General features: G+C 40.5%; 1 protein-coding gene across 2 annotated transcripts; it reads right to left on the bottom strand.

Annotated features, from left to right (window-relative positions):
• Nucleotides 1–83: 83 nt before the first annotated feature.
• Nucleotides 84–15406, bottom strand: LOC115766620 (putative inorganic phosphate cotransporter). 2 transcript variants are annotated; one of them, XM_030710611.1, is made up of 6 exons: nt 15235–15406; nt 9954–10616; nt 2117–2289; nt 1496–2059; nt 903–1427; nt 84–828 (listed from the first exon to the last, which is right to left on the bottom strand). In XM_030710611.1, exons 2-6 carry the CDS (start codon nt 10015–10017, stop codon nt 583–585), a joined length of 1572 nt encoding a protein of 523 aa, XP_030566471.1. In that variant the 5' UTR covers nt 10018–10616; nt 15235–15406; the 3' UTR covers nt 84–582. The 2 variants fall into 2 exon arrangements, with proteins under 2 accessions (XP_030566471.1, XP_030566470.1); XM_030710610.1 differs by lacking the exons at nt 9954–10616; nt 15235–15406 and adding an exon at nt 3984–4432.
• Between the last annotated feature and the right edge of the window lie 378 nt (nt 15407–15784).

Raw genomic sequence — 15784 nt, forward strand, 5'->3', positions numbered from 1 at the left:
TACTTATAGAAGTTCGATTGCCCAAATAGTTTGACCTAAAGCTGCCAATCGAGAGAAGAAAACATTTGTAAATTGGTTTTTAGCAGTTATAAATTTTATTTGCAAACTTTTGGTGTCTTTTTGCTTGTACGTTGAATCGTTTGCTTATACATAACGATATATGCATATCAATATATATGTATGTATAGTAAAGTATATAATATTTTATTCATGGTTCAACAATGTTATTACTTAATTCACTTCAATTGAATTGACATTATTTATGTAAAAAGAAAAACTAAACTCTCTGCTATCACAATAAGAAACTACGCATTTTAAATGGTAGACAATTGAATACCCTTCTCAGGCACTGCACTGCCAAAAATTGTTTAACTACGTTAACAAAATGTGACTTTAATTTTATTTTGTGCTCGTTAGTTTATATTTTTTTGCTGGCTGACTGATTATTGTCTTTTATACGTTCTGTATTCGGATTCTGAGGCTGGGGCAATACTAATGCGCTAATAACAACTTTTGGCTTAGAGTATGATGAACTAAAACAATAACTTAAACTAGCTTGTGTGTAGTATAGTGTAATGGTAATTACTGCCTAGACTCGCTGGCTGTGATGGCCAGCGTCGCCGTATTGCCATTGCTCAGCCTTGCGGTTGGTGGGTTGTTCGTGCTGCTGGCACTGTTACCGTTCCCCAGACTCGGCTTGTGCTCATCGTTCTCCGGATTGTCCCAGAACTGACGCTCGCCGGAGCCAAAGAAGTTGTAGAAGGTGCCGCAAATGATGTACACAAACGCGGCAATGAAGAACACAATCTGCCATTGTCCCATTGTGGGCTGTGAAATTAAAGGAGTAAACAATTAAAAAGCTGTTCGTGTTGTCATATATATAGAAGTTCCGTCCCACTCACCTTGTTGTTGATCAGATTGCCCGCAGCTATGGGCGCCAGCAGACCCGCCAGATTCGCTGAGCAATTCGTGATGGCCATGAGGAAACCAGCAAAACGCGGCGTCAGATCCAAGTGATTGATCTTAAAGCCAGAGTAGATGCCACCATTGAGGCCCACGCCAATGGTGAGAATAGCCAGAGTCAAGGCACGATCACATCCCGTGTAGGAGGCGGCAATTAGAGCCAAACCGGGTCCATACTGACCAATGCTGTTGATGATCTTTCTGGTGGCCGTCAGCGTAAAGCGCTTTGAGCTGATCATCCAATCCGCAACCACCGATATGAACATGGAGAAGAGCCACATGGCCAGATAGGGCAGCGAGCTGAGCAGACCGTTGGATTTCAGGGAGAAACGCAACACCTGCTTCATGTATGTGGGCAGTTCCGTCATTAGCGTCTCGTAGCCATAGTTGTGGCCCATGTGGGCGAAGAGAATCGCATAGAAAGGCAGCGACTTGATGATGGCCTTGAACGGAATGGGTGGGCTCTAAGGGGGAGAAAGAGGACAAACATTAGCTTTCTGAGGTGGTTGGCCAGATGAAGAGCTGCTCTCACCTTGATCACATCTGTGCCCCACAGCGAGTCGTTGATGTAACGCTTCTCACGCTCATCGATGCGCGGATGCGACGAGGGATCCTCATAGATCAGAATGAGAAAAGCAATAGACCAGATCGTGCCCACCACACCAAACACATAGAAGATCGACGGCCAGCCACCGGAGAAACCATATTCCGCCAGCAGACCAGACAGCGGCATGGAGATAATCGTGCCAAACTGAGCGCCTGCATAGACTGCAGCGCCCATCCGGGAGCGTTCATTGGGCGGTATCCACTTGGCCAGCAGAGCATGTGTGCAGGGCACAATAGGTCCCTCGCCCAGGCCCTGAATAAAGCGCACAGCACACAAACCGTATACGCCGCCCTCGCGAGCTGCCACCGGCACCACAAAGGCGAACACCGAATTGATGAGCATGCCCCAGCCGAGGAAGCGCAGGGCGCCGTATTTCTTGGCCAATATGCCAAAGGGTATCTGCGTGATCACGTAGCCATAGAAGAAGGAGGACAGTATATAGCCCTGCAAGCTGGAGCTCCAGGGAAACTCGCCGTCCTCGCCATTGTCCTAAAACCGATAAGTGAGGTTAGAGACAGTTCGAATGTTATCGATATTTAAACTTACAACTTCCAATTCACGATCACCGCACTCATCGTCGAGTATCTCCTCGCCCTGCTGAATCGCCGTGTGGTTCACCATAGCCACAATAGCCACCGACATATTGGTGCGCATCACGTACGCATTGGCCATGCCCAGAAAGAGCATGAATGTGACAAAATAGCGGGTGGTGGCCCAACCTGCAAACAGATAAATAAGAGAACATGTAGTTGACGTCGAAGAAACTGTTCGAATGGATCATCATCGTTTAATTAGAACCAATTAACGTGCAAAATCTGTCGGCATTTATTTGCGTGAAAGATTGCCGAATAACATCTTAAATAAACCCAGAACGGAAATGAGCCCAACAAAAAATTAGATAAACACAAAACATAAGCGAACGAATCGGCAATGCCTGACTAAAAGCTGCCCTGCAACAGCGAGCTGCCAAAATTAAGGATGTGCACAACATTGTAATTGATTCGTTCTTGTATAATGTCCGTGTGTCTGGGTTATATTGTATGCCAATCTGTGTATATGCCGAAAAGCAGCACTATAAGCGTCTTGTTTATCTCTCGAAGAACCCTTTTACTGCCAGCTACAGACTTATACAGAACTTGTGGGTACAGGGTATATAGAGATACAGATAGAGATACCAAACGAGGTCAAAGCGAGGCGCAAGATAAGTCGCAGTGCCCGACAATTTCAGACAGATCAGATAAGATAGTATATAGTATAGCCATGACTCAATGCCAAGCAGATGCCGTGGATTCTGGACCGTTTTTAATTGCCTCACGTTTCTAGCTACTATGAAATCATGATGCGGGCCACTGCGCAACTTGAAGCACAGCTCGAACCTATTTCTAGACCAGACCGAAGCGAGTCATAATTAGACATTGTTATTGTTAATGTTATTAATATTGTTGTTGTCGTTGGATTTGCCCACATATAGAACCAATTGTTTGTTTATTTTTGCAATGTCATTCGACAGCCCAGCCGATTGTCGCCGCGCACGGGCAGGCAACACGTGATATTTATGTGATGGGTGTGGAAATTTCTAGTCATATTTGGGCTTGCCTTTTCAGGTTTATGGCCAGATTTCGGGCCGTTAAAAAAAAGTATGAAGTATTTATTTATTTATTTATTATTTAAGTTGAGCTGGCCTGGAGTCCGCCGAGTCGATTCCAACTATTTAGAAAGCACAGCTGTACTCGGAGAATGCTCAACCCATGCCAAATGGAATTTGAACTTTCAGCCATTTAGTTTTGCCCCTTTCATGTTTTTTGCCCAGCTTGTAGCTCAACAGACCGGCAATTTGTTCTGTTTTTGCTTAATTTCGAAATGTTCTGTTTGCTTGTTTTATTTTACCCGCAACATTTTTCCACAAAATATGACATAAAGCACTGCGGAAAAACCGAGCCAAAGAACTGCTGAATCGAAAACAATTTCGAAAAAAAAACAAATACCAAATTAAAGAATTGTATACATTTGCGTTTTTTATTTGTGCGCACGCAGCGTTAAATCGCACGATTTGCCAAAGCAGCCGCTGGCCTCCCTCGCCTTCGCCCTCTCCTGCTCACATGTTGCACAATCAATGCGGCATGCCCAGCGGCAGCACGTGTATGTCGCGCGTCAGCACGGGGCAACCAGCGCGACTCGTGCATGCCTCGACTATTTCGCTATGATCTAAAATGGGCAGCATGAACGAATTGCGGCTATAAATAATACGTATACGCAGCGTGCGCACTAAGCACTTAGTGACGGCATGTGTATACCCTTCAATCTAGCTTGAACTTTCTTCAAATACGAAAGCCTTTTTATTCTCTTCTCTTCAATTAAAGAGATTTATTCACAGCTCTTCAATGCACTGTATGCATTCCACTTTGTAGCTTACCCCTTGGCCTGTCATGCAGATTGTTTTGATCCCAGACGAGGACATGGCCATCGCGATGGCGATGATTAAGTTTGCTGCGTCGGAAGGGCATTTTGTGTGCCTGCCTTGTGTAGAGGTTTTCGAGTTGTATAAATAAATTAAAGTAAACTAAAACTAAATTCGAAACGAGTTCGCAATGCGTTGCCTGAAATACTCGGCAGAACAGAGACGAATTCTCTGATTGTTGTTGTCAATGTTGTTATTGTTGTTGCGAATGTTTCACTTAGACTTTTTGCGCACTCGTTTAAACCATTTCATTGTCTATCTGTACTGCGGGCCGGGCCTGAACATGTCGCGGGTCAAGATATTACAACGGAGCTTATTAATATAACTGTTTGCTTAATGCAGCGTCGCGCGTTGCACTCGACAAGGTATACACTACTGAGCTGAGGCAGAAGTATTTCAATTCAAATCCAATTTGGAATCGACTCTGTGGGCGCCTCTGCGGCAACTGAGCGCCAACTGTTGCGCTTTCTGGCTATATAATAAACGCGGCCGAAATCGCCGAACGCTCGAGGCGCTTGCGCCGCAGCTTGAGAGAAAGAGTGAGAGAGGGAGCGAGAGGGAGAGGGAGAGGGAGAGAGCGCAACAGACTCTCGCACGATTACATCAACAATTTGAAGGGATTGTGGGGGGGAATGGTCAGCAATATGGTCAGAGCATATGTCAGCCACAAACTGAATCATCAGCTGTTGTTGCTGAACCTAAGTCGATTGATGTCAATTGCTTTATATATAGTACCCAAACGAGATCTATTTATAGCTGATAGACGTAAGCATCTCGTGACCGCCGGAGCACGGAACTCGACAAGAACTAACTCTTAATTCTTAACACGCGCTGCTGAGAATATGCCAAACCCAAATGCTATTTGCCAAATGTGCGGCCAGACTATGGAAATAGTACGAAATTATTGAGAAAAATGTTACGAGTATATGCTGAAACCATAGAAATGTGAGACGCTGCCAGAGCAAGAGGCCTGAGGCAAGAGGCATGAGGCAGGCAGCAACTGGCGCCATCGGATGTACCCATCACATGCCGAGGGGTTCGTATGTGTTTTACAGGGTGCTCGCTAAGTGCTGCTAAGTGCTGCTAAGTGGTATTCACTAAGGTCCCCTCTCCTCTATAATTGCTAATTAGGCACACAGTTGAGGCATTATGAAAACGCAATTCATCGCATTGTCAGGTGCTTGTTAATTTGGAGAAAAGCGCAAAAACTAGTTAAGCTAAAAATCAAAAGTCAGTCATACTGTAAACATATAAGAGAACAGGAAATAGTAATTAAAACTCGCTGCAGCGACAACTGAATACGCTATAAAGTGTAGAATATCTGTTAGTATAGTTTCTCAGTAATAGTTTCTTTTATTTCGATTTGCCAAAAATGATTTTTTAAATATGGAAAAAATTGCATTATCATTTTAGTCCAAAGATATACATATAAGCTACAATTGTGATTTTCATTCCCATCAATATTTCTTTGTCTTGAAATTTTATTCAATTTATTTTCATATACTTTTCAATTATTTACCATTCCCTTTTAATACAGCTTTAAATATTTTCTATATAATTTTTAGTAGCCTGCTCCATGTTAAAGCCGGTATGCTGTCTGTTGATAAATATACCCTATAAAGCGCGACAGTCACGGTTCTTCACACACACACACACTCACACACACACACATACACGTTCAAGTCATAACCACATGTTGTTGTCGAAGTCTCGAGTCGGCTTCAAGCGGCAGACGATAAACTTTGCAGGCATGCGGCGTGAGCACGTGTTTGTCGCCTGATTCTCGACTCGGCCGCGGCCGCAACAAGTTTCGCCGAAAGAAAGAGAGAGCGCGAGCGAGAACGCAAAAAAAGAGAGAAAGACGCTCAAGTCGACTGACTAATGAGCTGCTCAGTTGAATTATAGACAGAGCTGGCGTAGCGCAATGAAGCTTCGTCTGGTTGTGTTGAAACTGGAAATGCCGGCAATTGTTATTGTTATTGTTTAAGTAGCGCAGTGAACAGACGGAGAGAGAGAGAAAGAGAGAGAGAGAGAGAGAGCGAGAGAGAGGTGGAAAGAAAGAAAGAGGAACCTTGACACGCGATTCTCGTGTTGTGACAGCTTTTTTATTTCACATCGTTTCTTTTTGGCAGAAACTCAAATGGAAATATTTGCTGGCAGGTACAGTCAAGCGTTGAGCAATTAGTCAAACATGAGCACAACAACCATAAAAATAGCAGCTGCATTTGTTCTATTTCCGTTTCATTAACGAACCATGCTAAATAAACTTACAACAACAACAACAATAGAATACACTATTTAGTAACTGTCATTAAGAGCGAGGAGCGCGGGCTTCAAAAATTGTACTTCAATAAAAGCTTTAAAGCTGGAAAGCTTTCGAGAGTGCACTAGCTTGCTTACAGGCTAAATAATTCGTTGCGTGCTTTTGGGCGGTTGCTGAAAAAGCTTAAGATCAAGGGCCGCGGAGTTACGTAATGGCCTGACTACGTGGAAAAACAACGTAATGCAAGCACGTTGCCTTATCGGCGGGTTTATCTGTCATGTTGCCATATGTTTGTTCTACCATACACAAATAGATATACATAAGTTTATACATGGGCATGCTGTGGGTATTATTATTGATTCTCCCAGCTAATTAAATAACAATCTGCCCAGATTTCAAACTATTTTCTTGCATGTGTGGGAAAATGTGCGCGGGGCCAATCGAGTGAATTGTATGGGATATATGTATATTTATCATTGAAATGGAATGCCTAGAGAACCTTCTGAACAAAAAAAAAAAAAGTATATATAGCAAATTGGTTTGTGTTTATGATATTTACACCTCACATTAGTTTGTTAATGTCTTAAGTTATTTTATATTGTTAAATTAACTTGTTTATTTCAGTCTTATAAAAGCCATAAAGCGGAATTTACAGCTTGCGTCAAACATAGGCTTCTGAGAAATGTACACGGGGCATTGACAGGTGCAAAAGAGTTGGGCAAATATTATATTTATCTTAGCATATATACATATATACTATATAGATGTTTGCAAATAGTCAAGACGGTACGATTACACACCAGACAACCCAACTCAGCTAACTGACATGTGTGCTGCTCTTTGTGGCCCAAACAATGCGCTCAGTTGGTTTTAGCCAACTCGCAATGATGTCATATGACAGTAAAAATAATTGGTGAAAAGCTTATTTCGCGTAGCTGCGCTTATCCAGCGCAAAAAACAAGAACATATATACATATATAAATATATATATTTTCGCATCATATCGGAGCTTCGGTTTGTGTTGTTTCCGCTTAAACTGCCTACAGTGGGCCACAATTAAATTTGTATGTGTTCCCTCGTGTTCAGGTGTGTCGCTCATCCATCATTCATTCAATTTCATGTGGTTTTTAAATGCTTTTGTGCTATTTGCGGGTTTGTCAAATTGTTTTTAAACACAAATAGGTATTGTATATATATATAAATAGCATGCGCATGAGTAATTTTCACCGAAACTTAAAAAAAAAATAAAATACTGCACGATATTATCGTCATTAAAACAAGTTAAGTGAATTTGTTATCCCCCTCACTGAAAGTACGTGACAGCTAGACTTTGTTGAAAAAATAAAATAAACTAAAGCGGCAATTTTCTAATTTAACTGAACGGAGACAAGCTGTTAAGCTGTAAATTGAAATACAAAAGATCATCGCGAAGATCGTCACGAATTGCGAAATACTACAGTTTATCCAGGCATTATACGACTATACAAATATGATGTCGTGTGGGCGTTCGGGCGAAGGCGAAAAGTCGCGTGTGAAAATTAACGCGCATTTGCGAACGCCCTGGCGAAATCCCTATTAATAGGCCTGTGCCCTATTTCAATAATCAGATCATATAATGCGCACCGACATGCCAAATGGCAAATTGATCAAAATCAAATGAAAATGCAATGTCAAAGTCGGGGCCAAAAGCTAGCGACATGCACCTAAATATTTGTCAAACTGCCAGACTGCCAGGCTGGTGGTAAATGCATTAAAATATACCCTGTACAAATTTATAATGGGTATATACATTCAGAGCATTCGCAATGCAAATTGATAATGTTTTTTATGCACTTATAATTTACAAGCACTTAAATTAATAACAACTGTTCACTTAAAAGCTTAATCACTTTCTTTACACTGCTGATTGATTGATTGATTGACTGATGATTCATGCACAGCCTAAACCGAGAAAGCTGTGGGGCTGTGGAGCTGCATTCTTCACAGTGGTGCATACGAAAACAGTTCTTGTGGAAATTTATTTATTACAATCATTTAATTTAGAATCAAGTGCAACTCACAGTTGCAACCCTTGGCTATAGGGCATCTCATAGTCAGTCATTGCAATGGAACAATCTGCTCTCTGCCCTCTTAACGCCCCTTTCACTCTTGCAAAAGAAAGTGAACAAATTGCAGCCAGCTCTTAAGAGCGCCGAGAATGCCAAGGTTCTTGACACTGTGCGCAAATTTCCTCAACTGTTCTTGACCTTACACTCGAACGAGTGTAACGAAAGTCAGTGGCGAGTTTGTGACTTGCTTGAAAACTAGTTTCAATTGTTGTTGCTTTTGCTGTCGTTTTAACTGAAATCGATTTGCATAGCTTCAAATAACACGTATGCACATGATCACATGAATGTTTATTTCTTTTGGCGACCGGTTCCGACTGTTCAAGACTACGCCATGCGATGCCAAAAATGGTCAGCAAGGAACTGGCCCAGAAACTGTGTCAAGAGATCGCGGATCGCAGGTTCTATGGCAATGTAGGAAAACAAACAACCGACCATAAAATGGCAAAAGGTGGGGAAATTTAGACGAAACAGCTGAGCTTTTGTGTCAACAAACTATTCAGGGTTCCAGTTTTGAATACCGTTTCGGTTACCAACTCCCCCGTTTCGGGTCTCATTGCGAATTTGGCTCACGCGTTGACGACAACAAAGCCTCGTCTCTCTTTTTGATTTTTTTGATGATTTTCATTTATATTTATTTTTGTTAATTTTACGTATTACGCGAGACTTTGCATAACAAATCACTTCCGTTTCGCGGTCGCCTGGAGAGCTCGTCCCGGGATTGATTGTGTTATTTAAATCAAGTGGAATTAGCTGAAGTAGAAGGCGTTTAATGGAATCAGCGCCAATCACATTTGTGTGTGTTATTTCTTGGCAAAAGTCGAGACTCGCACGATTTGTGCCTAATTGCCGGCATAGACATCCGCCAGATACCAGATACTCACTATGCCCAACTAAATGATCGTGCAATTTATTATATCAATCCCAAGTGCTTCTATAACTTGAGTCTAGTGCATGACTGTGTGCGGGGGTTTTTTTATTATGAAAGTAATCAACCATTTATATTATTTATGAGTTCGGATGGGCTAAGTGCCCCCTCTACGAATTGAACCATACACACTGAGAAATAGCTTGGCAAGTTGTCTAGCTTGTCTAATTTAATTAGGGCTCAGTCTATGTTTAATATTCGAATAACTTTATGAAACCCAACATATATGTAGAATTTCGTTTACTGTCTAATAAATCTCTAGTTTTTGAATAAAGAGGTTTTTCTTAAGATCTTGTTGTATAATTATATTTAAACCAAGTTTTCACTTTTTAAATTTCATAAACTTTTTTTACTTTCTAATTTATCGTTATATATCATCTTTTCTTCATTCAATTTTTAAAAACTCTGAGCTGTTCTCATCTTTTGTTTATCGGAAGCGTAAATTCTCGATTGCTACTTGATTGTAAATATATTGTTTATATAGAACTGATTTGAACTGATATCTGTGATTATATTATCAGCACTTGGCCATTTCATTTGTTATGAAATACTTGTTGTTAACGAGTCTATATATATATATATATATATATTATAATTTAAATAACAAATGGATCTCATGTTGAACTTACCCAACTGCGGCTTTTCGGGCTCCTTTTCGGAACTCGCACAAATGGCCTCCTTGGATGCAGACATTTTGTGATAAGTTAATATATATATTACGTTAGTCTAAAATTGTTTACAGTCTTTTGGCGGTTTGGACGCGGAATTACACGAATTGCATAAGAATTAGTCAAAAGCGTTGCGGTTATTTCGCAAAATGCAAAAGTCAAGAAATTTATGAACTCTGGTCAAGCACGTCGCTTGGCGGTTTTTAAGACATTTTCGTCAAGCACTTAATAATGTTAATAATATTATTTTTATTGTTATTTTTTATAATTTGTATTGCGGTTTATTTCGCTGTTCGTTCACTCGCGTTGCCGCTCGTTGGACAGCTTGAAAGGTTCTGAACGATTAACGACAAGACGCGTTGCCTTTAAATAAGCTGGGCCGGAGATCGGAGACTGCAACAGTGGCAGAGACTGGGGCAGAGGCAGAGACTGGGCAGAGGCAGAGGCAGAGGCAGAGGCAGAGGCGGTGACTGAGACGTTTTTACGGCTGTTTACACGTTCAATTTTGATTTGGTTTGTTTGATTTGAGCTGTTGACTTAATCTCGCGAGAGATCTGCGCATGCGTCTCGGCTTCCGTTCGACGATTTGGCTCGGCCGATCCGATCCGATCCAGACACGTTAATCTGTAAGCAGAGCAGATCAGAGCAAACATCAAATTAGTATGATAAATTTAGCAAGATGTCGATGGCAAATCGCCGATCGTCAATCGCCAATCGCCAATCATTGGCATTAATTGTTTAAGTAAACGCGAAAAATGCGGCGTGCTCACGAGTTGATCTCCCTACGCACGTTTCCATAGTTATATGTTATACGATCTATATAAATATTTGAGGCAAATGTTTGCGATGAGTTGCCAAAATTGTACACGTTTTTTTTTTTTTTTTCTTGTGTGGGCGCTACGAATTGCCTTTGCTTTATATCGCACTTTGATATATGCGACATTTCAATTGATTCATTCGCAATTAGTTTAGATTTAGTTTCTTTTTGAGGTACAGTCTGCGCATTATTTGTAGCTGGCACCTAATATACATATATATATATATATATATATTTGTATTATTACCATTTTTTGTCAACTGTCCCAATATTTGTTCGCGCGGCTGTTTGTTAGAACGAGTTATAATTAACTCTTCTAAATTTACATAATTACTTGGCATACGCAGCTCCAGTTTGTCTGGCTCAATTCGAGCGCCGCTTTTTTTAAATAATAATAATAATAATATATATATATATATATATATATGTATATATATATGTACCTATATATAGCTCATTAGCTCAGCTGTTTTTTGTTTTTCTTACTTTCGAATTACATATCGTAGCGCGGCGATGATGTAATTTGTTGATCGTTCGTAACTAATTACAAAACATTTCTTTGCTGCCCAAATATAAAAAAAAAATATTCATAAACAAACAAAATTCAATAATATTCAAACTGGTTGCGATTTAGCTTAGGTAAATTTGTCTGCCATTTGCGCCTAATTCTACAAAAATTCCATTAAATACGCACACATACATACCGTACAGTACGTATACGTTATATTGGAAATCTCAGCTGGAATTTCAATTAGGGTTTTTGCGCGTCACAGCGGCCGAATTTCAATTTAGAAAGTATCTCGGGCCAAATGAAGCTGAGCTTGAGCCGCAGCTCGGAGTCGCCGCCGACTGAAACCCGACCTGTCGCTGTTTGTTTACCTCGTTGTGGGTGTTGTTTTTCAGTCGAGATTTCTCAGAATATCGCTTAAATTATAAACCTATTTAAAATCCGCCTGTCAAGCGGCTGAGAATATTGCCAAATCTTTTCGTGCTGATAAAATAAAATCCCCGATTCTTATGCTCTTGCCCAAATATCTATTTAGAACTTCAGGTCAGCTGCTGGTGCAACATAATTCTCTGACAACTCGATCGTAGCGTATTTTTTGAGAGTTTGGTCAACAAAATATTTATCAGTTTATACAATTAGCGCATTTTGCAGTTGATCTTAAGTAAATAATGCAAAATAAATTCAGATATCGAATGATTTTGCACTTTTTGGTAGCTGCTAAACGAGCGCAGCACGTTTCAGTCTGAAGATGTCGATCAGTCTGTCAAGAAGTCGACATCGCAAATAATAAAGAGCTGCTTCGATGATTTTCAAATCAATATTATTTTCGCCTAGTCAGAGTCACATTTCAACTAAGTCGGCATGTGGGAACATTGACAAATTAATTACATTTAATTTAATTATATACACTTTTCCGGGTAATGCTTGCTTGTGGAATTATAAAAAAGTTTGCACAAAACAAATTTATTTTATCACATTTACATGTGCCTTTTATTATTTTCGCCTCTTAAATTGATGAGGCAACTCTCACTTGAAGGTCACTGGAGGTCAAGTTGTAAGCTGTGCTCACAATTATTAACGTGTCTTCAAAATTGATTTCGCAAAACAAATTTTAAGCTAAGAATTAGCTTTTCACAAAAGCCAAGACATGTTAATAGACCGAAAAGCTTGGAGCATTGGGATGTGGCAAGTGTCTCTGGCCTGATTGTGTAGTCTAGTGTGATTTAGTTAGCAGCCCGACTTGGTGTTATATAAGGCCAGAAATCGGCTGAATAAGCAAGCGGCTTAGCGATTAAATAAGCCCTTGATATGCATCGGAAACAGGCTGCTGTATAAATAGAATTATAAATGGAAATGAAGGTAAAAAGTACCCGAGTTGAAATATTGTGGGGCTGCAACAACTAGACACGGTTTGCCTACAATTGCCATAAATATATGAAATGCATATTCAATTACGGCCCGGGCTATCTTTTCTAGCCGAGGTGGTAAATTCATTATATGGACTCTACTTAAACATTAATGCGCAGCTTAACTTAGCTGTTCATTTACCTGGCATTAAAAGTACATTTTCAAATTTATAGAACACTAGAAAACTTGGCCAGCATTGAAAAGGAATTGTTTCATGAAATTTATGGCCAATCGGAAACAGAACAACTTTGTCAAAGCTGCATAGCGTGCGCCCCAAGTATCTCAAGTGTTTTGAGTTCTTATTTCTCGATAGATAGGAACCATCGTAAATGTTTATGATTCTTATTTTGATATTGAGTGATTGCTGAGCAGCCCGTTTGCGAATAGCTCTGGCAGATTTATAGACGCGTTACAATCTGATTAACAGCTTGAAAGAAACAACAACAAAAAAAAAACGACTAAAGTATTGGCTAATAATAATAATATTAATAATTGAAGTTGTCAAGGCGCGTTGCGGCCCTATCGAACAGCCGTAAATCAAACGCACTTATCTGACCGCGTACATCAGATTGACGTACTCGTGCCAGTAGATTAAACACACACACACACACACACACACATGCTGGACACTAAGGGCGGATGTGCAAACTTCATTTTTTCCCACCGGCCAACATATGACATGGCCATAATTAAGAACTTAGGAAAACGTTTGCTAACACAGAGAAAACATTTTTATTTTACCGAAATCAAACATAAACCTTGTCCAAATGCAGCCAAGATAATAACTTCCTAGTCTGAGAAGGAAATTCTTAGTTCGAGAACTCTGATTCATTCCGAAATTCCTACTCAAGAATAAAGTTCCTAATGAAACTTTATCTAGAAGACTTTATGCTCTAGAGTCTTCATATAATTATTTTCAGCTAAATCCAAACCCTTTCTTCTTAAATCAAGTCTCCTTGTACACATTTCACATTCTTCCCAAAAATTTGCCTAGTTCAGCAACAAATACGCTCATAAAGTGTTGGTAATAAATGATATATAGCGGTTGTTTCTTTCCTATTTGCTTAATTATAAAACCATCAAGATTTATCACAGACTCATAAACGGGCCCTCCAGTTGCTGGATTTCTGCTGCGTCAAGTCGTTCGTCATTTATTCACACACGTCAGACTGTCAATAACCGTTAACACTTATGGCCCCTGGCAATACTACTTGAAAATTTTCCACATGTGCTTCACGATCAAATAAAATGTCGCATCCAACATGCGCTTCACGTGCAACAATTTGCTATCCTTATCTCACTCACTCTCCCAAGCGCCATTGGAACAGACTGACAGTGTTGCCGTGTTCAATTCATATGTTATTATAATTCTCGTAATTTATTTGACTATTTTTTCGCACGTTAATTGCCGTACATATTTGGTCGCTCGCTCGTTTTTCATTTCTATGTGCAAAGTTTTTTCAGATGGCGCCAGTTTTGAAGTTCAAGTGCAGCTGCGTGCAGAGCGGGAGAGAAACAGGTCGAAAGAGGGCGAAAGAGAGAGAGAGAGAGAGAGAGAGAGAGAGAGATAAAAGCACAATAGACGCAACCCACAATACATTCGTTTCGGCTGAGTGGCTCGTGATGCGCCCCATTGTCGATTGGGTATTGTCGACTGTTGATAATGCGAGTACATTTTTCCTTTCGAATGCATTTTCGCACAGTGGGAAACTATTTGACTTTGGAGTGTGCGTATTTGATTAGTTTATCGCGCGGATTCGGCTCTTACATTGAAATGCCATTGCGCATTTGTGCACTTGATAGACTTGTGGCCTAAAACCAGTTGAATTGTTTTCCACTTGTCTTTCAAGCCATGAGGTTTAAACTGTACTTAAATTAACTTACTGTTGTGGCCCAAGAACGAAGAGCAATAGTCGGTTAACTCATTAAACAAATAATCAATAATAATGCTAACGAGCATGCTAAGGATTCGCTGAAGTCTTCGACACGCACAGATACAGAGCGAGAGAAGAAGAAAGAGAGAGAGCGAGAGCTTTAAGTGCAGTTCAAGTTTGCAGCGTCAATGCTAATTAACATTTGTAAAGCTGTTCTTGGCATGTCGTCTGCTATCTAAAATTCCGCAAATTTGCATAAAGTACTTAATTCACTAATTGAAATTAAGGTGAATCGGAGTTAAAACTCACTCACCTTAAAGGCAAGCGATTGGCGAAACGTGCTAAACAAATCAACTATTTAAAATAGTTCGCATCAGCTGTTTCATCATGTTTTTGTTACTCGCCATATATTTGTTTTTGTATTGACGCTTGAAGACGGGCTCATTAGCGCTGGTCTCAGCGAACGAACGGACAAAAACAGAAAGCGGACTAAAGCTGCGTAACAAAAACAATGAAAACAGCGATTGCAACGTTGCAGAAATTTGCATGTGCAAATTAAATTATAACTATAATTATTATTATTTATTATTTTTGATACGATAATAAACTTTTCAAGCCTTATAAACAGACACTCACGAGCTTAGTTTTCCAACTGAGAGCACAATTAGTTTTGTTTTTGTATTTTTCGCGATCGATTTTCACCACGCGTTGACGCTATAACTTTCTTATTTGCCGGGTCTGTTACTGCGCTGCTGCTGCTGTTGCTGCTGCTGCTGCGTCGTAGTCGTCGTCAGTGGCAGAGAAGCGGCCTGGCCGAGCACTAGCGCTGTAATGACTTACTACCTGAGCTAATTGAACGTTTTTATAATTCTGTTTCTGTTTGTGTTTCAGTCGGAATTAAAACAGAGGCGCAGGTGGGAGGCGGCTATCAAAAATACGATGCCGTTTAGCTTGAATCGTCAGCGCCGTCGCCGCCGCCTTCGCCGCTGCCGAAATAACCCGAACGTCAACGAGGTCGCTTCGTGTGCGAATTGCTGTTATGGTGATAATGACAACGTTTATCGCTCGCGTTATAAACTATTAAATGATGTTTTTATTGCCTGCGGCAATTGCAGCACACAAAGCTTTTACTGTCACCATTGACGCTGTCCGTGTCTGCTTCTCCTTCTGGCTTTGTCGCTCACTC

Source organism: Drosophila novamexicana, unplaced genomic scaffold (assembly GCF_003285875.2).
Source record: "Drosophila novamexicana strain 15010-1031.04,08,12 unplaced genomic scaffold, DnovRS2.1 tig00001209-arrow-arrow-pilon, whole genome shotgun sequence".
NCBI classification, from domain to species: domain Eukaryota; kingdom Metazoa; phylum Arthropoda; class Insecta; order Diptera; family Drosophilidae; genus Drosophila; species Drosophila novamexicana.